Raw genomic sequence first — 23908 nt, 5'->3', positions numbered from 1 at the left:
GTACACACACAGCTCCTCTCTCCCTCTACAGAGAACTACATCAGTCACAAACTACACTGTACACACGCAGCTCCTCTCTCCCTCTACAGTGAACTACATCAGTCACAAACTACACTGTACACACACAGCTCCTCGCTCCCTCTACAGTGAACTACATCAGTCACAAACTACACTGTACACACACAGCTCCTCACTCCCTCTACAGTGAACTACATCAGTCACAAACTACACTGTACACACACAGCTCCTCACTCCCTCTACAGTGAACTACATCAGTCACAAACTACACTGTACACACACAGCTCCTCGCTCCCTCTACACTGAACTACATCAGTCACAAACTACACTGTACACACACAGCTCCTCGCTCCCTCTACAGTGAACTACATCAGTCACAAACTACACTGTACACACACAGCTCCTCGCTCCCTCTACAGTGAACTACATCAGTCACAAACTACACTGTACACACACAGCTCCTCGCTCCCTCTACAGTGAACTACATCAGTCACAAACTACACTGTACACACACAGCTCCTCGCTCCCTCTACAGTGAACTACATCAGTCACAAACTACACTGTACACACACAGCTCCTCGCTCCCTCTACAGTGAACTACATCAGTCACAAACTACACTGTACACACACAGCTCCTCGCTCCCTCTGCAGTGAACTACATCAGTCACAAACTACACTGTACACACACAGCTCCTCGCTCCTTCTACAGTGAACTACATCAGTCACAAACTACACTGTACACACACAGCTCCTCGCTCCCTCTGCAGTGAACTACATCAGTCACAAACTACACTGTACACACACAGCTCCTCGCTCCCTCTACAGTGAACTACATCAGTCACAAACTACACTGTACACACACAGCTCCTCTCTCCCTCTACAGTGAACTACATCAGTCACAAACTACACTGTACACACACAGCTCCTCGCTCCCTCTGCAGTGAACTACATTAGTCACAAACTACACTGTACACACACAGCTCCTCGCTCCTTCTACAGTGAACTACATCAGTCACAAACTACACTGTACACACACAGCTCCTCGCTCCCTCTGCAGTGAACTACATCAGTCACAAACTACACTGTACACACACAGCTCCTCGCTCCCTCTACAGTGAACTACATCAGTCACAAACTACACTGTACACACACAGCTCCTCACTCCCTCTACAGTGAACTACATCAGTCATAAACTACACTGTACACACACAGCTCCTCGCTCTCTCTACAGTGAACTACATCAGTCACAAACTACACTGTACACACACAGCTCCTCGCTCCCTCTACAGTGAACTACATCAGTCATAAACTACACTGTACACACACAGCTCCTCGCTCCCTCTACAGTGAACTACATCAGTCATAAACTACACTGTACACACACAGACAGCACTAGAGTTCAGATTCACACAGATGAATAAATAGAAATGGTGTGTTAGAAATATATACTGCACTGTTAAGATTTAGATTCAGTCGTTTCAGGACGTGTGTAATGCACTACAGAGGGAGGATGGAGTGATTTGGGATTAAAACCTCTGTTTCTCTCAATGGCCCCCTACTGGACTGGGGTAATAATGCAACCTGTGCAATCTGCAATATGTGTGGACGGAGCCTAAAACAACAGTACATTCTCTCAGCTCCACTGACCATACAGAAGCACTTTGTAGGGCAGTGGACATTGTCCTCTGGGCAGTGTCTTGTGTCCACTGATGAATCTACAAGGTGGACCAACGAGGGAGGAGTGTCTCACAGAGTGTACAGAGAGTGGACACAGGGTTTAAAAACTCCAGCAGCACTGCTGTGTCTGATCCACTCTACACCAGCACAACACACACTAACACACCACCACCACGTCAGTGTCACTGCAGCGCTGAGAATGATCCACCACCACATCACACCTGCTCTGTGTGTAGAGCAACAGATGAACCAAAGTTTGTAATTTAAGAACCACATAGTGCTCCTGTGTGGTCAGTGCAGTTTTTTTCAAACCCCAATTATTTAATCATCACAGCAATCAGTGGATTAATCTGTTACTGATGTAGAGTCCAAATAAAATGATGTGAGTATTTTAGTTTAATGACAATCTAACCTTTAAAGTCTATACAGAGTCTTATTAGAGTAGTGCTTATTAGTTTGAGATCCGTAACTTTGACGACAGGCAGGAGATGTCTAATCAAGGTCTGACTAGCAGCTGGAGGCAAAAAAGGGAGCAGTCATATGGCTCATGCAAACTCAGATTGCATGTTGTATGAAGAACACGTGACTTGACGGTGGAACCGTCGTCCAAAATCACAGCCTTAGTCGTTAAAGTCAAGGCAGACCAAAATTAAAATGGCATCGCAAAAACAGATCAAACTGAAGGAGGGTGAGTCCCCACTCCCCACGGGCAGAGGGAAGTGAGGATGTGAATAAACACGGTTAGGTCACACTCAGACTGTACTCACGTGCCAGACAGTCGCTCTCTGTGGCCAAAGAATAACCACACAGTTACTGAATCAGCAGAAACAGTCCAACAGTGGGGGGGTGTGATAAAGTGTCCAGTGAGTGTCAGTAGAGGGGGGTGTTTCTGATAAAGTGGCCAGTGAGTGTCAGTAGAGGGGGGGTGTTTCTGATAAAGTGGCCAGTGAGTGTCAGTAGAGGGGGGGTGTTTCTGATAAAGTGGCCAGTGAGTGTCAGTAGAAGGGGGGTGTTTCTGATAAAGTGGCCAGTGAGTGTCAGTAGAGGGGGGTGTTTCTGATAAAGTGGCCAGTGAGTGTCAGTAGAGGGGGGTGTTTCTGATAAAGTGGCCAGTGAGTGTCAGTAGAGGGGGGTGTTTCTGATAAAGTGGCCAGTGAGTGTCAGTAGAGGGGGGTGTTTCCGATAAAGTGGCCAGTGAGTGTCAGTAGAAGGGGGGTGTTTCCGATAAAGTGGCCAGTGAGTGTCAGTAGAAGGGGGGTGTTTCCGATAAAGTGGCCAGTGAGTGTCAGTAGAAGGGGGGTGTTTCCGATAAAGTGGCCAGTGAGTGTCAGTAGAAGGGGGGTGTTTCCGATAAAGTGGCCAGTGAGTGTCAGTAGAGGGGGGTGTTTCTGATAAAGTGGCCAGTGAGTGTCAGTAGAAAGGGGGGGTGTTTCTGATAAAGTGGCCAGTGAGTGTCAGTAGAGGGGGGGGTGTTTCTGATAAAGTGGCCAGTGAGTGTCAGTAGAGGGGGGGGGTGTTTCTGATAAAGTGGCCAGTGAGTGTCAGTAGAGGGGGGATGTTTCTGATAAAGTGGCCAGTGAGTGTCAGTAGAGGGAGGGGGGTGTTTCTGATAAAGTGGCCAGTGAGTGTCAGTAGAGGGGGGATGTTTCTGATAAAGTGGCCAGTGAGTGTCAGTAGAGGAGGGGGGGGGGGTGTTTCTGATAAAGTGTCCAGTGAGTGTCAGTAGAGGGGGGGGTGTTTCTGATAAAGTGGCCAGTGAGTGTCAGTAGAGGGGGGGGGTGTTTCTGATAAAGTGGCCAGTGAGTGTCAGTAGAGGGGGGGGTGTTTCTGATAAAGTGGCCAGTGAGTGTCAGTAGAGGGGGGGGGTGTTTCTGATAAAGTGGCCAGTGAGTGTCAGTAGAGGGGGGATGTTTCTGATAAAGTGGCCAGTGAGTGTCAGTAGAGGAGGGGGGGGGGGTGTTTCTGATAAAGTGTCCAGTGAGTGTCAGTAGAGGAGGGGTGTTTCTGATAAAGTGGCCAGTGAGTGTCAGTAGAGGGGGGGTGTTTCTGATAAAGTGTCCAGTGAGTGTCAGTAGAGGGGGAGGGTGTTTCTGATAAAGTGGCCAGTGAGTGTCAGTAGAGGGGGGGGGTGTTTCTGATAAAGTGGCCAGTAAGTGTCAGTAGAGGAGGTGGGGGGGTGTTTCTGATAAAGTGTCCAGTGAGTGTCAGTAGAGGGGGGTGTTTCTGATAAAGTGTCCAGTGAGTGTCAGTAGAGGGGGGGTGTTTCTGATAAAGTGGCCAGTGAGTGTCAGTAGAGGGGGGGTGTTTCTGATAAAGTGGCCAGTGAGTGTCAGTAGAGGGGGGGTGTTTCTGATAAAGTGTCCAGTGAGTGTCAGTAGAGGGGGGGTGTTTCTGATAAAGTGTCCAGTGAGTGTCAGTAGAGGGGGGGTGTTTCTGATAAAGTGGCCAGTGAGTGTCAGTAGAGGGGGGGTGTTTCTGATAAAGTGTCCAGTGAGTGTCAGTAGAGGGGGGGTGTTTCTGATAAAGTGTCCAGTGAGTGTCAGTAGAGGGGGGGTGTTTCTGATAAAGTGGCCAGTGAGTGTCAGTAGAGGGGGGGTGTTTCTGATAAAGTGGCCAGTGAGTGTCAGTAGAGGGGGGGTGTTTCTGATAAAGTGGCCAGTGAGTGTCAGTAGAGGGGGGGTGTTTCTGATAAAGTGGCCAGTGAGTGTCAGTAGAGGGGGGGTGTTTCTGATAAAGTGTCCAGTGAGTGTCAGTAGAGGGGGGGTGTTTCTGATAAAGTGTCCAGTGAGTGTCAGTAGAGGGGGGGTGTTTCTGATAAAGTGGCCAGTGAGTGTCAGTAGAGGGGGGGTGTTTCTGATAAAGTGTCCAGTGAGTGTCAGTAGAGGGGGGTGTTTCTGATAAAGTGGCCAGTGAGTGTCAGTAGAGGGAGGGGGGTGTTTCTGATAAAGTGGCCAGTGAGTGTCAGTAGAGGGAGGGGGGTGTTTCTGATAAAGTGTCCAGTGAGTGTCAGTAGAGGGGGGGTGTTTCTGATAAAGTGTCCAGTGAGTGTCAGTAGAGGGAGGGGGGTGTTTCTGATAAAGTGTCCTGTGAGAGTTCACCTGGACGAAGGAGCGCTCCACCACGGCTCCTGTGAGCACCTGAGACTGTGGTCCTGCTGTTTTAATGTCCTGCAGGTTCTGCTCACGGATCTGTGGAGAAACAAAATGACCACAGGTCAGTGATTTCACCGACACACACACAGACCACAGTCAGAAGACAAGCATGAAAAAAGCTAATACATATTTATGAGAGGCTCTGTTCCACCTTCAATGGCACAGCTCTTGTATTAGCTGAGCATTAGAGTGTGTGGAGGAGGTCCTGACCTTATTGCGCATCTCCTGGACCTCTTTAGGGTTTGTGTTGAGAGGGACGAACTGATTGGCCACGGCAGCTTGTCTCAGACTCTCCTCCTTCGTCCACTGCAATCATTAAAACAGAGATTCAAACAAAACGCAAACCTAACGGCAGGAAAAAAACAACTGAAAACAAAAGCAAACATCAAATATAAGAAATATACACAAGCTTTAACAGAACTATATCACATGCTTTTCAAATGATAAAGAAAAAATTAATAAAACAGTCAAACTCAACTGACAGTTAACTGCAATCATTTTCCACAGAGCAACAAACCAATGATGATGAAACACTAAAGATCTCAGTCTTCTTAAAGTACTCTCCCGTAACTGTAATCTACACTGAGCTCCGGTGTTTCTTCTGAAACGAAAGGTGTCTGTTGGGATTCTGCTCCCTCTTTGCAGCACTTACAGCTTCTACGTTTCTGGGAAAGCTTTGCAGTAGATATCAGAACATTTCAGTGAGGATCTGATGGCTTTCAGCCACGATACAGATGTTGGATGATCAGTCACAGATCACAAACACTTCCTGCACTCCCACATAGCCCCAATGTAGTGGATGGACATCCATCGCTCACGGGTTACTCCCACGGCTCCACAGCGCAGTGCTGGAGGGCTTTATACTCCTCTAACACTACACTGTCCAGGGAGCATGGAGACCTTGGGGGCGGGGCTTTTACTCCTCTACCCTACGCTTTCTGTGAGGCAGAGTGACCTCAGGTTCATGTGCAGCAGCATACAATATTTTGGACATGTTCCCCTTAAAGGCTAAGCAGCAGCTCTATGAAAGAGTCAAACAAATAAATCCAGTGGAGTTTGAGTTCCTAACTTGTGTTTATTGATTGTCAGAAAACATGTTATTTTTTACTAATTGAAGGAATAAGGTTTAAAAGACCGTTGGTCCAACGAAAGGTGTTCAAGAGCCTCTGTAACATGGAGGTAAACAGGGTAAGGACACTCACTTCGCCTGTTTTAGTTGGTGTTAGTTAACGTTAGCTTGACTCGCTAAACTCGGTGGCTCAGATTATACTCGGCTACGTAGCTGCATTACGGAGGTTTATAGTGTCGGATGAATTCGAGTTCGACTTCGATCACATTTACAAGAATAACGGTACCTCTACATTTGAGTTTAGCTTATTGCTAGGCTATTGTCATGAATAATGTTGGTTATTTAGCTAGATACTGTCATAACAGTCAGTCATAACGGTGTTTTACCGCGGCGTTGTTCAGCTGTTGTCCACCAGTGACGTCACGGTCGCGTTTGAGATTTTCCGTAGAGAGCTCGGGTTTTTCCGTCAATTTAATAAAGTTGTCAGTTTTGAAGCAAATTAAGCCGCTATTTTCATTTTAATTCATTCTTATATCTGTCAGTAACTACAATAATGTGAAATATTCATGGAGGTCCATTCAGTGCTGCTTAGCCTTTAAAGAAAACTGTAACTGCGCTAAGATCCTCAATGGTACCTTACAGTCCCTTAATATTGAGAACATAACCAGTGCCATGCTTTGATTTATCTGTAGATTTTAACATGAAATAACTTCATGAATCCCTTTTCAATTTCAGTTTGGTTTGTTATTCTTTTTAAAACCGTGGTATCACCACAATTCAACTTCCCTTCAGGAGAAGAGAAAGGAATGTACATTAAAGGTACACAACTGGACTTTAAAGCAACTGTGTTCCTTTAGTGGACGACTATGAAACTGTACAGGATGTTTTTTTTTTCTTACAGTGTGGTGCTAGTCGTTGCTAAAACAATTCATACTACAACTGTAACGGTCACTTCTCTTCTGTAAAGGTCTACAAATCTAATATTCTTAATCATACCACATCCATTATTTAACTTTCTGAAGAATTAATATTAAATCTTAAAATGACAGCCTTTGTCATTGCTACTCTGGGGTAAGCGCTGCAGAAAAAGCGCTATGTAACTTTTTGAAAAGGGCCGTGAATGTGCTTTAGTGCAAATTTAAATATAAATGACACTCTGCAACTATAGGGGGAGCCCAAGAGTAAACATACCTAGCGTTCCTTTAAGCATTACAGAAATATCACTGGGGCTTCAGATGCGTAAGTGTCTTTGCTCTCAGCTCTGAACTAAAACTGCCGTCCACTGAGAGTCAGATCCCTGCGCCGAAGACGGGGACTGTTCTCCCACAGAACTTAAAGGCTCAAGAACCCGGTTCCAGAAGAACATGTTCTTAAAAGAGTGTAAATAAGAATATTTATACATCGCACTGCTGTCCAGACTAAACCCTGCATCTCAAAATGGGAGCGCTTTAGGGACTGGGTCCTGTTGGTGCTGTATTGTGCTCATTGGTGGTTTGTGACAGTCCTGCCCGAGCTGGGACTGGAACAGTGCAGTACAGAGGGCAGCGGTGTTGTCCTCCGTATCATACAAGGTTTTCCTCAGAGAGCGACACTACATTTAAATATTTAATTGTGAACTACAATCCTGAAAGTGCTCTTTATCTGTGTCAGAGTCTGAACTAAGCAGAGCTCCATAATCCTGTTCATCATCATCATCATCATTGATGCTGGTTGCTGCTGGAGTTACCGTAAGAAAGGAAAAGGGGCTCCTGAAAGAAGGAAATAAAGAAGACAAGAAAGAGAGAGTGGGAGAGAGGGAGGAGAGGAGGATGAGGTTGTGAGGAGCAGCAGGTGTGTGTTCGAGGCAGTGAGGCAGAAGCGCGGTGTGCTTTAAAGCAGTGACCGTGAGGTGTCTGAAGCCGGGGTTTAAATCCAAATCAACACACACACAGCACCCAAACAAGCGCACACACACCCTTTTCAGGTAATGATGTAACAGTAAAAGAGAAGATACACAGCCTAGCCGTTCACCGAATTGCTGTAACGTTTTAAAAAGTGTGCCGCCTGTATTTAAAGTCATATTTGTGTGTATAAGGGTTAAGAGATACTTTACTTATGTTTGATTTTCCCATCATTTGATTTACCATTCACAATATTACAGACAGTCTATAGAGCGTAAAGTTCACATGGAACTGGAGGCACTGAGCATGCATTAACGGTGCCAGTGGGGCCAAGTACAGCCCTAGTCACCAGTGAGGCCAGTGTGGATTTACGGTTATTGATGTTTAAGGGGAAGGTAGGGCTGTAAATCTGGCTTGGAGATTTAATGCTGAGCCTTCTGGGGGTGGTCTTAATTTAGCCAAACACCGACAAGTGGAGGTGCCCCTTGAAAACCTAACGACGGAGAGTCTGAGCTGGGTACACAAGGGCTCTGCCCAGTGACTACGCCTCTGTTAGGTGAAGCTGGCTGCTGATCAGATCGTAAATGACCACCGTAACCTGACTGTTTTGGGTTAGGATTTAAACAGCTGAAGGACACAGGAATGTTGTGGCTGCAGGTCAGAGGAGCTCTAACGGATTGGAATAGGATGTTTATCCGGTGTTTGAATACTATTTGTTAAAGAGGGAGGGATACAGAAATGTGAACGTCAACCGCAAAGAGAGGCGTTCTCGCAAAACAAAAACACCAACAGACACGCCTCCCTCTTTTTAATTGGCTCACAGTGAGACAGGACCGCCCACAGGTCGATCTGGGGAAAATTAAAACAAGTGGATTTTGACATTTTGCAAGCACATCTGACGCAGTTTAACCTCACCCTGCCTCCTCTGTGACGGCCCCTGAAAAATACTCATTCCATTAAGACCCCCAGTGCCGTCAGAGTAAACTCACTATGTACACGCCGAGTGCTGTTCAGAGCTGAGCCTAGGATCTGTGCTGCTGTGAATCCCACTGTAACAGCCTTATAATAAAAGTTAGAGGCCTTGGGCAGAATGCATTTCCTTATAAAACACGAGCACCTGAGCGCACACACACACACACACAATCTTGACTAAACTACGTCCAGAAAGGAATTCTGCCAATCTCCAGGACGACAGGAAAAAAAATCTTTAAAACCCTCATCTCCATCTGTATCTGTAAATCATGGCTGTCACCACACAACGCACACGTTCATTCATTAAAACGGTTTATTTCCCACCAATTCTATGAAGAAGTGTATCCCGAGGGACACACGGCGGCCTTGTAGCTGTAAGTACTTCACACACACACACGCGCGCAGGTTGGTGGTGGTAGGTTTGGTAAGAAGCTGGTAGTAAACATTGCCTGATTATGATGGTTGATGAACAGCAAATGCATGTTGAGATCAGAAAGTTGAAGCGTTTTGTTGGAAGCTGTAATACAGTCAGCGTCAGGCTTGAAACAGCAGCATGAGCAGAGCTATGACTTCGATACTGAGTCCTTGTGGCTTTGGATTTTTAAGAGGAAATGTGTTTTCAGCACAGAACCAAAAAGTCATGAGGAAGGGTTTCCGCAAAAAGAGAGAGGGCACATGGGATGAACATGTAAACATGAAATACTCACTGATCACGAATAGAGCCTCACAACACAACACTCGCACTCCCCCAACTAGAGACAATCGTTCGGAGAGTTAAGACCTCATGTACACAATGGCTTTTTGTAGCTATTTTTTTGTATGATTTTTTAAAAATATATAAACAACACTCATGCTTGGGAACAGATACGGAAATCTGTCTTCATTTCTTAAACGCTGTAATTCAAACCAAACAACTCAAAACAATAAGAGCAAGGATAAAAAAAGCCAACTCAAAATTAAAAAAGGAAGCAAGTTGAAGAAGAGGACCCAGAGTCATCAAACCGCAAGCAATGACTCTGCAGATTGGAGTCCGCACGGGAAGCAGAGGCTTTCAGGGCGTTTCCACATTAGAGTCTGGACCCAGGACCGCTTGCTCTGCCTCTTCAGAACGTTTGGTCGGGCGTTAAAGCCACGTTCGAACCGAGGAGCCTCCTCAAACCTTCTCCTCGGCCGAACCCTAACGCGCTCCACTGCGGTTGCGGAAGCCATCCACTCGGGGCACAACTGTGATCGGCCCGTTCTGTAACATAACGACTCTGGAATTAGTGCTTCACTTCCCCTCCCAAGCTTCACGGCACATGGTGAAGTGTAATGTGTCCTTCACCGCTTCATGAAGGAGAATAACAACAGGTAAAGAGATGAACCTCATGAACCTGCTCTCAGAGAAGAGACGTACGGAGACGCCCTGTGTGTCCAAGGTCCGGAGAGAGCTCTATATGACAGCAGAATCGGTCCTGAGTGTGAAAACGCCCTTAGAGCCTTCTCTATTGTTCTACAGAACAGGATGCACTTTGCACTTTTTTGGGAGTTCCACAATTATCTGAAAACATTTGGCAAAAACGCTTGAGAATTCTTAACATTTAACATAACGTTTGGATACCGTCTTGTGCACCTCACTTCTCATCTTTCAGCCTCTGTAGTGTGTCCAATGGAAAAATAGTTTTAACTAACATTTAAACGTCTGTGGGGTAAGACGTGTTTAAGGAATAACTGGTGAAGTCTGCTCTAGGGACGTACGAGATGTAGATCATTCAGAAAAATGCTTTAACGTCTTCAATCTTTCAGAATCCCAGGCTTTTTACGTCCGAGGACTCGTTTCTCAGTAAATACACGGACTCTAATTAAAGCCTAATCATTTCTAAAGGGGGGGAGATCCACTGATTTAAAACATTTCTGCGCAATTACACTGTTCACATTCACGTTTTATACAATAGAATGCTGTTTTTAATGAATATTTCACAGCGGTGAGAGAGGAACCAGACGCTTGATGTTTGAGTCACTGTTTTTCAGCAGAGATAAAGGGCTAGTGCTTTAATGTATGTTTTTAAAGGTTTCCAATGACGGAAGAGAGGAATAGAGAGTGTCAGCACGTTTTAATAGTACTTTTCTATTGTGTTCTCTATTGTCCTCATCACTCCATATACATCTCTTCAGAGGGACGAAGGCCACACCTGGGGGTGGAAAAGGAATACGCTGCTGGATCTGTGCTGGAGACGTGGAGACGCCTGGTTCCCTTCACCACCACTGGATAAAACAGAAGGTTCTGAATTATGCAGGATTTTTGGAAAAACATGGGTGAATCTCCCCTTTGTTCTGACCACTGAATAAAGAAACGGCTCGTTTTCATCTCCTTTCAGAAGGCAACGTGTGAATAAACCAGTGGCCATTAACGGTCACTGACGACGTGAGTTAATTCCAAACAGTTAACTTCAAGGGTTTTAAAATAATCTGCTCCACCAAACCTTAACGGACAAATAAAAACACAGAAAACAAAAGCATAAACAAACAATCAAACAAACAAAACAATACCAGAAGGAAAGTAGTAAAAAGCACAAGTGCTCAGCCACATGCCACACCCTCCCGCAGCAACGGGAGACAACACCCAACGTATCTGGATAACACCATGCAACAAAACATGCACTGGGCAGCTAGAGAGCACCCTGACAGCCAATCAGCTGCTAGAAGAGGAGAGAAGGGCGGGGCTTTAAACCGCGACAGACAGGAGACTCCTCACGGAAGATATTAGTGGAAAAAAGATGACAGTGTCAGGAATTTAAAAGATACATAAATCTAATCTCCACACCAAATTCTCTCTCTGCCGTCTGACTGTGGTGTGGATGCGTCCAACACCACCTCCTCAAACGTGGGCAAACAGAGAGAAAGACCCCGTTCACCCCTGGGCTTCCGTATAGATTGAGATGGCGAACCTGGCAGTCTAATGTGTGAGAAGTGAATTAACATGTGGCTGTACACAAAAAAGCCTCATCTCTTATTCAGTGCATATGGGCATTAATACATGAATCTGGAGCCCACCAACCCACACACTGTGAAACAAGACCCCCCCCAGTCAGTTCTCCGTGCGCTGCCTGAGTCAGAAAACTCAGGATAAAACGAGTCGTTCTGATTCTGCTCCGTTTTTAACGTCAAGTTCAGAGACGTTAGAATGGCCCCGCCCCCTCGTCTGAGTCTGTCCAATCACAGCGCTGGAGCCGTGTTTATGTGAGAGCGCGAAGACGAAGGTAAACTCAGCAAAACAGACACAACGAGCGCGGAGAAATAAGAGCACTGAGTAAAAACGGAGAAGAAAGAGAACAGAGTGAAAACGGCTAAAAACCAGAGCTTCTGCTCCTCGCTCCTCACTGCTGTGCGCTCGGGGTCGGGGTGAACAGCGAGCGGCTCATTATCATTTAAAGGAACAGGTGCTGAAAGCGGGCGTTCTGAACAGGGGCTGTTTACACAGGGGGAGAACACTGCTGTGGGGCTCGTGGGGGTTCATTAAGAAACAGAACTGTGTTCCTCTGTGGAGAAGAGGGGGATATATCCCCTTTAAAGAGAAGATCATATCTTCTCACCATATGCAGAAACGTTCAGGATGCTGTTTAATCATTATTCTGTAGTAAGCAGCACACCCATGAAACAAAGTGGTTCAACTAAGTGGCCATTTTGTCCTGTGTAAACCTTCCCCCCACCTCATGGATAAACTCTATTCTGAAGAAACCTTGATCATCAAGCTACGACCAGCGGTGAACGGGGTCACAAAGAGAAGGAAGAAGGGAGAGATATAAAAGTAAAGGCAGGAACCGATCTAAACGTAAGCCAGTCTGTCACCTACGCTACGTCACTGCGCCCAGGAGTCGGGGTGCTGGCCAGCTGCCGCAGACGATCATTCACTGAGTAGCAGAACTGTTTCTAAACTATGAACAATAAGGTAGGCACAGACCAAGCAGTTGGTTATACAGCTTGGCACGCAGACACCGGACGAGAGAGACTGCAGCAAGGGTTTGACGTGATCGTGTGTTATGTTCGTCCACACCTTAGTCTTCGCTTTGGGGCTGCCGCTGCCCTCCAGGCCCTCGTCCGAGGCCTCGTCCGGCCGGCTGGAGTTCAGCCAGCGGCTCTTGTCCCGCTGCTGCCGCTGGAAACTGTGCTTCAGCGGCGAGCGGGCCCCCGAGTCGCTGTCCTCCGTCAAGGACAAGCCCGTGGCAGACGGAGGGATCTCTACGTCACTGTACTTTTTAGCTTTGTCTCGAAGAGCCGGGCAGCGATACGGGTAGCCGGTCCTGTAGCCCTGGGGTGAGACAGAGATAGAGAGAGTTCAAAGATGTCAACATTTGAAATTTTTGTTAAACAGTTCTTATTTTACTGGACTACACCTTTGTAAATCACTCTCATTGGTCACCTGTGGGGTTTTGACAGAGTACTGTATACTACAGGCATTTTAGAAACCTACTTTCTTCGAGCAATTTCTTGCCATACACAGTCTCAACAAAACAAAAGCCAATGGTCAAAAGCACAGATCTGATGGGGGAGAGGAGAAGAGATAGGGGAGAGGAGAGGAGGAGAGAGGAGATGGGAGGGGAGAGGAGAGGAGGGGAGAGGAGAGGAGATATACATGTATGTATGACATAAAACAATGAAATAAGTCTATCCCTGTAAAAGTTGTCTATTTCTGGGCCAGTACTTCACAGTCACTGTTTTCTGTGTCTCAGGGTGCCTCCTCATTAAATGAGCTGGGAATCTTCTTCCAGTTAAACCCGTCAGTACTGGAGCGTGTGTGTGTGTGTGTGTGTGTGTCAGAATATCTGGACCTGTCCTGTGTAATACGGAAACCCCTTTTTGCCCAGTGCTCCTCTCACCAGATTATCCAGCATCCGCATGAGGGCCTCAAACTCCTGCTCTCCGATCTGCCACTTGGGATGTGGGCTTGTCCCGTCTCCGGACGGCTCTGGGTAACGAGGACGGCTTTTATACTTCGCTGGGTCCAGCATCACCAGATTATCAGGACCTCCTGCACTCGCCAGGGTACGCACCTGCAGAAAACCGGCAACAGAACATCCGCGTTTACAAAGTCAAAAACAACATACACCTCCACAGCTTTGTTACGACTCTTAAATTAACGGACGCAAATATTTTACAAGGTGCTCTTCCATGACCCACACCTTCAGTTCAGCACACAGTGTGTGTGAGAGATTCTGGAGCAGCTGCACATGAGCCTAAGGGTAGAGATATACTTGCTGTACCTTTTTGTGATCCAGCAGTAAATCACCCAACATCACAACCTGACATCACTAATGTTTCTGTGGCTCTTACAACACCAAGTGCAGTGAAGGAGAAACACACCCCCTTTCAAATACTTCACAGGAAAAACTGGAAAGGCATGAGATAATTAAATAAATCAATCAATCAATCTGAAGACAAATTATATCAGCAATTTAATAAATGATGAGAGCCAGAGGGGGCAGCATTCTGTAATATTAAACCTAATGGCTTCCTATGAAATATTAACGTTCAAATAAGACAGCTTTCCGAGGCCTGTATTTCCAGTGTTCACCACTGTGTGGCGTCAGTTACACAGACAGAGAAACGACATGGACTACCCCCTTCTACTGCACACTTCATATGTAATGTAGTAATTAGAGCAGGTGAAGCACTGAAGTGCTCTCGCAGAAATGAAACACACACACACACACTCACCCAGTCACTCACACACACTCACCCAGTCCCTCACACACTCAGAGAGAGAGAGAGAATAAAGGCAAGACAATTACCTGGATTTCACAGGCTCTAACCATGTTGTGGATGTAGTAAAAAGCCTCTTCCACCGTTTCTCCGACTGACACAAGTCCGTGGTTCCTTAGAATCAGCACCTGGATACCACACACACACACACACTTACAGAAACAGCTTTCTTTTTGCATCAAGTGTAACTCAAAATCAATATTTACAGAAAGTTAAGACAGTTCTATATGAGACTTTCCTCTCCGTTGCTCATTATTACACACTAAGGTTTGCCCCAAATGCTCGGGTTTACTTCAAGTTCATTCATTCATTCATTCATTCATTGTCTGTAACCCTTATCCAGTTCAGGGTCGCGGTGGGTCCAGAGCCTACCTGGAATCATTGGGCGCAAGGCAGGAATACACCCTGGAGGGAGCGCCAGTCCTTCACAGGGCAGCACACACACACTCACACATTCACTCACACCTACGGACACTTTTGAGTCTCCAATCCACCTACCAACGTGTGTTTTTGGACTGTGGGAGGAAACCGGAGGAACAGTTATTACATGGATCTTTGCAGAAGTGTAAACTACACTGAGTTTCTGGTTAAAGATGCTGAGAACATGCACTGCTTCCGGGTAAAACATGAAGTGGGGCTTTAGGAACATGAGGAATTTAACCAAGAGGATTACTGCAAGTAATAACTCACTGTCTCTATTGGTACATTCATCACAGTCTAAAGAGTAAATGATGTCCTTTGATGATATTATATAGGAGGCTCTTGCCCCAGGGGTGTGTGCAGTACCTTGCTCGTGGGGCCGAGGTTTTTCTGAATGAGGATGTTCTCGGCCTCGTCCACCAGGATGCCGTGGTAGTCGTGATACGCCACTTCTCCCAGAGAGAGAGCCTCGGGGGAAATGGGCAGGAGACCACACTTCATCGCAGACACCTGGAGAACCACAAACAAATGTCACAGAGCCATCAGTCTGTCTCTCCACCTCTCCCTCAGTCTGTCTCTCCACCTCTCCATCAGTCTGTCTCTCCACCTCTCTCCCTCGCCATCAGTCTGTCTCTCCACCTCTCTCTCCCTCTCCACCTCGCCATCAGTCTGTCTCTCCACCTCTCTCCCTCCCTCACCATCAGTCTCTCTCTCTCTCTCTCTCTCTCTGGTTCAGGCCTAACTCCTGATCCAAATTCAAGTGCCATTTATATGAGCCATAAGCCGTTACAGGCACAGAACTAAGGCTCATTTCTGATTGTGCAGCCCACTGGTGTTGTTTCACAGTGTGTGGGATGGTAGACGTGCACACGCACTGAACAAGTCATTTCTGCATATTGTGTCCCATTTAATTGGTTGGAAAAATCTCATAAACCACATCATATAAATATTATAATAAAATTTAGCATCGTAAAACCTTCCAGATTCCACATGTTCCAGCAACAGTTTTAAAGAGGGTCAAGAAAAATAAAGAGCCAGGGATCATCTGGAGTCTTTATCTTCATAAGAGCATCAATGCGTTTCTATACATCAGTCCACAGATTTGTAAGGGATGTGTGTGTGTGTGTGTGTTACCGCAGCTCCAGCAGGTGTGTGGATGTGGACGATACACTTGATGTCAGGTCGAGCTGAGTAGATGGCTGAGTGCAGAGTAAAACCGGCCTGATTTACACCCAGGTTAGTGCTGCCTCTGTCCACTATCTCCCCCTGGAGGTTAATCTTCATCTGGACACACACACACACACACAGAGAGAGAGAGACAGACAGACAGAGACAGACACAGAGACAGACAAAGACAGACACAGAGAGAGAGACAGAGAGAGAGACAGAGAGAGAGACAGAGAGAGAGACAGAGAGAGAGACAGAGAGAGAGACAGAGAGAGACAGACAGAGACAGAGACAGACAGAGACAGAGACAGACAGACAGAGACAGACAGACAGAGAGAGTGTGTTAGGGTGAGAAATCTGTCCTCATATTAATAACATACACATCATATATAACAACATTACAATGATTAAATCATCACATTAGAATCTCTTCAGTCCTGGAGCAGTAAAGTTCACTTAAAATAATCAGTCATTCAGGGTCTTCACACATTTAGAGGAGAGTGACTTCACATATTTCAACAAAGGAACCTCACACAGAGCCGAGTGTCAGACAGAAACTAAAAGGACAGCTGACATTTCTGAGCATCACATCCAAAGACATAACTCTGGGCTGAAGAGGACCAGAAATAAGGCAGTGATTTTGCAAAAGATGCTGTTTTGTGTTTTTTAGCTGTTGTTGGCCACAGTCCTCTCTCTCTCTCTCTCTCCTTTACCGCTTTTACTTCTCCTTTTTAAACTTCATTCTTGTTTTCCATGTCTCCATCCCTCCACTAATCCATCAGAGTGTCTCCTACCACACCACCCACCCCTCTAAGAAATGACTCAGAGCTGATTACACAGGCACTAATCCAAAAAAAAAAAACAAAAAAAACACACACACACACAACAACATCCCTGCTCTCTCTCACCCAGGAGTTTCCGTGTTTGAAAAGCTTCCCTTTAAAAAAAACTGAGCATAACAGTTCTCATGCTGATGGCAACATGCTCAGAGCCAGGTTTGGCCTGACGGGGTATAAAAGCCATCACTGTGCTGTGGAGCAGTAGAAAAGGGTTCTCGGGAATACCGGAGCTCCATGTGTGTGTGTGTGTGTGAGATCCAGAACTAATCCAACATCAGGCTCTGACCTCAGTGATGCCAACCCCCTATTAACATTTCAGAAGATGAGCTCAGACCTTGAGGAAAAATATACGGCTGGGTCCCTCCTTACCAGACTAGAGGCGGAGACTTCACTGTACAGGAGTCCAAAGGGGACGATGAGAAAACGCTCCTGTTCAGAATTCAGTCTGACCTGAGGATGGAGAGACACACACACACACACACACCTTTAACCACACACCTATTTGACTCGTCATACACTGAAACTACAATTAAATTAATCCAATTTGTTGTGAAGTTAGAGGGTTGTAAGGTGCTGTGTGTTGAAGCACAACACTTTCAGCTCCACACAGTCGACTATTTAAGGTGTAACAGGAAGTTTAAACCAGAAGTTGGTGAATAAAGCCAACATCAGTCTTGTAACAGATCCATTTAAGGTGGAACTAAACATGTGAATAAAGTGTAAAAGTCTGCCTCCAGAAAATGGCATTTAAGGTGGAATGGAAACATTGATAAGGAGGATAACAGCCTCGTCTAATGACACACTTAAGGTGGAAATGGAAAGTCAGAAAGGAAGCTGGTAGGAGGCCACTGGTTCAGTTTTGTCACAATATCAACGTAATATCAATAGTAAGTGCAACTCAGTTGTGAAGAATCAAAACTGCTTTTTAAGCTCCTGAATGAACCCAGTTTATGATCCATAGAGTGGGTCCCCCACATATGAGGTGGCCATGTTTTTTTAAAAAAGGAAAGCTTAGTACAGAATGCCAGACATCTGTCACTAAAATGACTTTTTTATAACGTAATAAAGTAGAATCACTGGGGGAAACATCGGACTGCTCCTTTAAAGAGCTCACTGTCTCACTACAGCTCCCGAGGCTCACCGTTAAGTGGTTGTAAATGAGCTGAGACCAGCCGAAGAGGTCGGCGAGGCGATAGAACGCAGCGAGTTTACAGCGCAGCAGCTTCTCCCCTTTCTCGTAGGCGATGGAGTCAGAGCCTCGGAGGTCATTCACCGGGGTCACCATCCCCAGACCTACACAAACACACACACACAATACACACATTAAAACCTCCAGCAGCACTGCTGTGTCTGATCCACTCACAGTACACTGTGGGGCTTGACCAAAGCTTAAGAGCCAGAACTTGGTGGTTCCTTAACTTTAAGAGTGCCTCCATCTCTCTGAAGCCCTGAGATAAATGTGGCTGGGGAACTATGTTCTGAAGCCATGGGGCAGGAGTCTGGCTTTAGAACAGAAGCTAATCCAGCTCCAGCTCCTGGACCTCAAGCATTAAATAAACCTTGTATAATGAGATAACGGGACACAAAGGACAATATAGGTGTGAGTATATTCACATTATTCCTGTCCTGTGTGCATTTAAATGGCTGTAAACCTGCACAGTAACAGTATAATCCTCTCTAATGCTCTCAGTGAGCGAATACAGGCGGTTGACTGCAAAGGTTCTGTTGATATTGTAAGGGAAAGTAAACTATACATGCCTGCGTATTGGTTTTTCCTAATGTTTTAGTGTGTGTGTGTGTGTGTGTATATATGCCCACCTATGTTTGTGTGTTATTCGCTTGCACACTCACTCATGTTGAGAGCTGCCATGCCCCCTTGTGGCGCAGTGGGGAACACGGTGGGGACGCTGGTGGTCATGAAGTCGGCGATCTGCTGCAGGGCCAGGAGACTGGTGGGGTTCTTCCCCTTCTTCATCTGATCCTGGATCAGAGTCTCCAGCTCCTCACAGAAAGCCTGAGAACACAAACAACACTTTTTACTCTTTACTGCCATCACAAAACATTCATTCACTGTCTGTAACCCTTATCCATTTCAGGGTCGCGGTGAGTCCGGAGCCTACCCGGAATCACTGGGAAGAAGGGCTGGAATACACCCTGGAGGGGGCGCCAGTCCTTCACAGGACGTCATTTAAATATAAAATATAGAAAAACAAGAATTAAAAGATATTAATAACGTTAACTTGTGACAATTATTTATCTGTAAAACGCAGTGTGGGTTTTGTGACCCCCCCTCACCTCTGAGTCAAAAGGAAACACTACACAGAACTCACAAAGGACAGAGCCAGAGAGGCACCAAACAAACCAATATAACTCCCTAATATTTAACAAACCCTGTTATAAAGGGGACGTGGGAACACCAGCGCCTGCTCTGGTTGAGGCGGTGGTCTGGCGGGGGATTATTGGTCGAGCAGCTGTTTTCCTCGTGATGTGTTTTAATTGGTTCACAGTTGTGATTTTGCAACAGCGGCCGTTTCTGTACAAGAACGTCTGAGAAAACACTTCTCTGCAGAGAGGCAATGAACAGGTTTCTGTCCGATGTAGTGAACACACACAGAGCAGTGTAACCACCACTGGGATCACGAGTGTTAAGTGGATGTAGTAGAAGCAGAGGAAAGAGCTTCAGCTGCGTCCCTCTCGCTCCTCTTCTCTGAAAGACCCCCTCTCTCTGGTTCTGTAAATGGACAAATAGGGGGATTCTATCGTTCCCTCCGTTCTCAACAGCATAATAAAGACAACCTTTATCTGCCAATGCCAAAACAGCTAGACAAACGGCTACACAAAACAGAAACCACGTCCCCAGGCGCCAGTGCTGAGAGAGAGAGAGAGAGAGAGAGAAAGCGTGTGTGTGTGAGAGAGAGAGAGAGAGAAAGCGTGTGTGTGTGAGAGAGAGAGAGAGAGAGACAGAAAGAGAGAGAGAGAGAGAGAGAGGCAGAAAGAGAGAGGCAGAAAGAGAGAGAGGCAGAAAGAGAGAGAGGCAGAAAGAGAGAGAGGCAGAAAGAGAGAGGCAGAAAGAGAGAGAGAGAGAGAGCTCATGTGGGGCTCAGTGTTGGCTGAATGCACTGCAGGCTCTGGTTTTAAGCCTGAGGTCCCGTCACGTGCTGTCTATGGGGTCAGTGGGGTCTATTATTGTGAAGGAGGACTGCACAATCACTTGTTTATTGTTATTACAGCATCAGTGATGGAGACATTGTAAAAGGGCACAGCACGGACATGGGCCCTCCAACCCATCACTGTTTACTCTACGTCTGTGCTGTAACTGAACAGAGACGCTGCGTGTGTCTGGATTAATGAAGTCATTCAAACTAATAGCTCTGTCAAAAGTGACAGGTCACAGTAGGATTATCTCTAGTTATTTTAAAGGTACACTAGGCATAACCTGTTTAAGATCACCGTCTGTGTGTGGAGTGTTCTCCCTGTGACTGTGTGGGTTTCCTCCCACAGTACAAGCGCACATGTTGGCAGGTGGACTGGTAGTGTGAAATTATCCACAGGCGTGTGTGTGTGTTTACCGGACTCTGTAATATCATGGACACTCTCTTCCTCTGCTCCATCATGTTAAAGTCCTGTCGAAGGTCCGGTGCCATGTTCCTCTCTCTCTGGTACTCGGCGCTGCTCTCGTCCACTCTGTCAAAATAGCGTTCCTTGTGGGGAGGGTTGGTGGGGGCGGCCGTCACCACCCCTACACCTGAGTCTCCGTTCATCCTGCGATCTGCACCTAAGAACACGTTAAACAAAACCAGAGGTTAGACCAAAGTGGCACAAGCAACATTCAGAATTACAGTCAGTACTTCACTAAACCACGGGAAATCTGTGTCTTACTGTGTGCTAACCACTGCTTAAGAAAACCCTGTTCACAACACTCCCTGTAAGGTGTCATTTCAGTAGCTCACGACTGTAAACATAACCCCTGTGTATAAAGCTATGCGTGTGTGTGTCCTCTCCATGTGCTGCTCTGCAGTCGGTTTGCTCTGGAAACCGCTCTAATGTGTTTACGAAGCCCCAGTGTTTGTAAATGGGTAAAAAAACAAAGTGTCTGGGTCCGGTGCTAGGCTTTCTCTCTCTCTGCTCACGGCAGAGAAACACCATCTGGAGGTTTTTAGACAACGGAGAGACTCCAAACGCTGAAAAGCACCAACCGAGATGAGGATGTTGCTCTATTCCTGCTCCATAGGGGGGTAACACTGACTTATTTCTGCTGTTACAGTTACATTACTTAAGGTGGAACTGACTGTAAATTCAGGAGAGCGCTAACTGCATGAAAGTAAACACAGAGGGAAAGTGCTACAAAACTAAACAGCTCGAGTTACACATGAGTTTCTGTGGGAATTCAAACAGTGACTCAAACACTTCAGAGCAAGTCAGAGCAGTTTAATACTGATATAACTCACTACTGCAATACACTTCTGAATAGAGTCCACACTTTACCAATGATATCAATACAGTGCTAAAAAGTAGAAGAAAGCACAAACACTTTTAATGCAATGCCACATACGAGGTCTTACAAAGATAACAGCACGTCCAGACAACTGCATTCACACAAACGGCTCCTTTGGGTTAAGGTCTGGAAAGGTTCTGGGTCACGGTGAAAGTCTGAAAGGAGCTGTAGACGCCACGTTTTCTGATTTATGTCACTGCCACCAAACGTGAGAGTTAAGTGACCTTAAAAATCCAGGAAGACTGTTCTATTGTCATTAAAAACAGACTCATCAAGCATTTGGGAGACAGGACGTTTCATCAACACTTACCTACAGCCAATCAACATTCACCTTCCATTCACCACGGCCGTCTGGGCCTACGTTCACACCTACGTCTTTGTTGGAACTAAACAAAACCTCTGCTTCTGGCTCAGCTCTTAAAGCTGAGTCTTTTTAAACTTTTTATTGCTGATCATTTTCGCTCTGACTGCAACTGTCTTATGGGATTCTTCCTACTACATAAAGACAGACAGAAAGAAAAAGGAAAAAGAAAGGAAAAGGAAAAAGAATGAAAGAAGAAAAATAAAAAGGAAAAAAGAGAAAAATAAAAAGAAAGTGGAAAAAAAATCAAAAGAAAGTAAGAAAAAAAGAAAGGAAAAAGAAAAATGAAGAGAGAAATATAGAGAAAAAATAAAAAAGAAAAAGAAAAAGAAAAAAGAAAAAGAAAAAGAAAAAAGAAAAAAGAAAAAAGAAAAAGAAAAAAGAAAAAAGAAAAAGAAAAATAAAAAAGAAAAAGAAAAAGTAGTAAGAAAAAAAGAAATAAAGGAAAAAGAAAGAGAGAAAAAGAAAAAGGAAAAAATAAAAAAGAAGAAAAAATAAAAAGAAAGTAAGAAAAAAAGAAATAAAGGAAAAAGAAAAAAGAGAAAGGAAGAAAAATAAAAAAGAAAGGAAAAATAAAAAGAAAATTTTATTTTGATTATTTGTGTGTTTATATAAATTATGCATATTATTTTTTATTATTATTATTAAAGTCATTTTAATTCTTGTTCTCACTATTTTCCTTTCCATAAACCTTTACATTTTAGGTACAATTTAAATAAGTTTTATTATTAAGTTCTTTCAAAGGATCAGTGCCTTGTTCTGTGTTTACTGGTCTTCAGTGTAAGTGAGGGTCACTCTCTAAAGTACCCGAGGTTAAATAAAGACAGACTGATTGATTGATCGATTGATTGATTGATGCTCTGCTCGTTAAGGTGAGCTCCGTTTATTAGAGCAGTCAGTGCATCTGAAATTAACTCCATTTTCATGAAGCTGTGTGTTGTTAATGTCTACTGTGAAATACCCCCGGGGGTTTAACATGGTGGCCCCATGTCGGGGACCCGCTCTATGGAGCATAAACTGGTTCATTCAGGGACCACAAAGCAATCTGACTGTCTCCTGATTTTTACTTCATAAAAAATAACTAATCACTGATGAACGTCATTTCCTTCTTTGGGCGGTAAAAAAGTACCGAACTACACATTAGTGCTTTAATGGTTCAGCTCAGGACCAGGTCACATTCAGCTCGACTCCACCCCTCTCAGGACAAAGGAATCACAGCTTCAGGTTCCTGAACACTCAGGGTCTCCTGCTGGCAGAGATTTCAAACACCATCTCACAACAATGCACAAAGATAATAAACAATCATCTCTGTGTGCAGATCTCACACACACACACACAGAGAGAGAGAGAGAGAGAGAGAGAGAGAGTCTAGACAGGCAGTGGACATTAAACTGAAGACAAGACCAGTTTACTTTACAATATCTTCAAAGCTGGACAAAGTGGTCTCAAAGTTTGTGTGTGTGTGAGAGAGAGAGCTAAGAGATTTAAAGTGCATTCATGGCCCTAATGTGCATGAGCACTGTCCATTAAGCACTTGAGAAAACAGAGTGGGGTGGGGTGGGGTGCATGAGAAATTGACACAGGGAGAGAGAACAAGAAAAAGAGAAGGAGTAAGAAAGTTGAGATGGAGAGAGGCAAAAAGGGGTAGAGAAAATCAGGAAGAGAAGGGGACAGAGAGAAAGAAGGAAAAGAGAGAAAATGGAACTGAACTAAGAGACGTACAGAAAGAGTGTGTGGACACGGAGCGTGAAAGAAAAAGACGAGAGAGAGACTGACTCAGCTTTATTGATTGTCTAATGTCTTTGTCAGAGAGAGAGAGAGAGAGAGAGAGAGCCGTGTGGTGCCAGTGGCTCTAACTCTTCTTCCAATAAAAGCTTTCAGCCTGTTCTCCACCAGCTCTACAGAGAGACTTCCATGACTACAGCGTAACCCTGACACCACTTCACGACCTGGCACACACACACACACTCAAGTGCCCAAACACTCCTATTAACGAGTGAATTCAGCAGTTTTAAAGTAAGTAGTGTTTAATTGAACACACACAGTTAGAGTTATACAGAAAGGTTAAAGAGGACGTTTAAAAAAATGCCTTTGTTCAGTCCATGTTCACATTAAAGTG

The 23908-nt window shown here is 45.3% G+C and overlaps 1 protein-coding gene across 3 annotated transcripts in view; it reads right to left on the bottom strand.

The window, feature by feature from the left end:
* Positions 1 to 23908, bottom strand: part of add1 (adducin 1 (alpha)) — a 61452-nt gene that overhangs the window by 13046 nt on the left and 24498 nt on the right. For 2 of the 3 annotated variants that reach the window (XM_066645214.1, XM_066645215.1), the window contains exons 2-12: positions 20503 to 20708; positions 18785 to 18947; positions 18075 to 18226; positions 17303 to 17383; positions 16062 to 16211; positions 15294 to 15437; positions 14537 to 14635; positions 13625 to 13798; positions 12709 to 13056; positions 5058 to 5153; positions 4794 to 4883 (exon numbers count right to left, since the gene is read on the bottom strand). In XM_066645214.1, the coding sequence (XP_066501311.1) occupies positions 4794 to 4883; positions 5058 to 5153; positions 12709 to 13056; positions 13625 to 13798; positions 14537 to 14635; positions 15294 to 15437; positions 16062 to 16211; positions 17303 to 17383; positions 18075 to 18226; positions 18785 to 18947; positions 20503 to 20694 (1689 nt within the window). In that variant the 5' untranslated portion in view covers positions 20695 to 20708. The remainder of the gene's footprint in view (positions 1 to 4793; positions 4884 to 5057; positions 5154 to 12708; positions 13057 to 13624; positions 13799 to 14536; positions 14636 to 15293; positions 15438 to 16061; positions 16212 to 17302; positions 17384 to 18074; positions 18227 to 18784; positions 18948 to 20502; positions 20709 to 23908) is intronic. The other variant, XM_066645213.1, reaches the window with a different exon arrangement.

This window comes from Hoplias malabaricus, chromosome 15 (genome assembly GCF_029633855.1).
Source record: "Hoplias malabaricus isolate fHopMal1 chromosome 15, fHopMal1.hap1, whole genome shotgun sequence".
Classification (NCBI taxonomy): Eukaryota; Metazoa; Chordata; class Actinopteri; order Characiformes; family Erythrinidae; genus Hoplias; species Hoplias malabaricus.
Note: the sequence above shows the minus strand (reverse complement) of the source record. Positions and strands in the feature narration are given on the sequence as shown.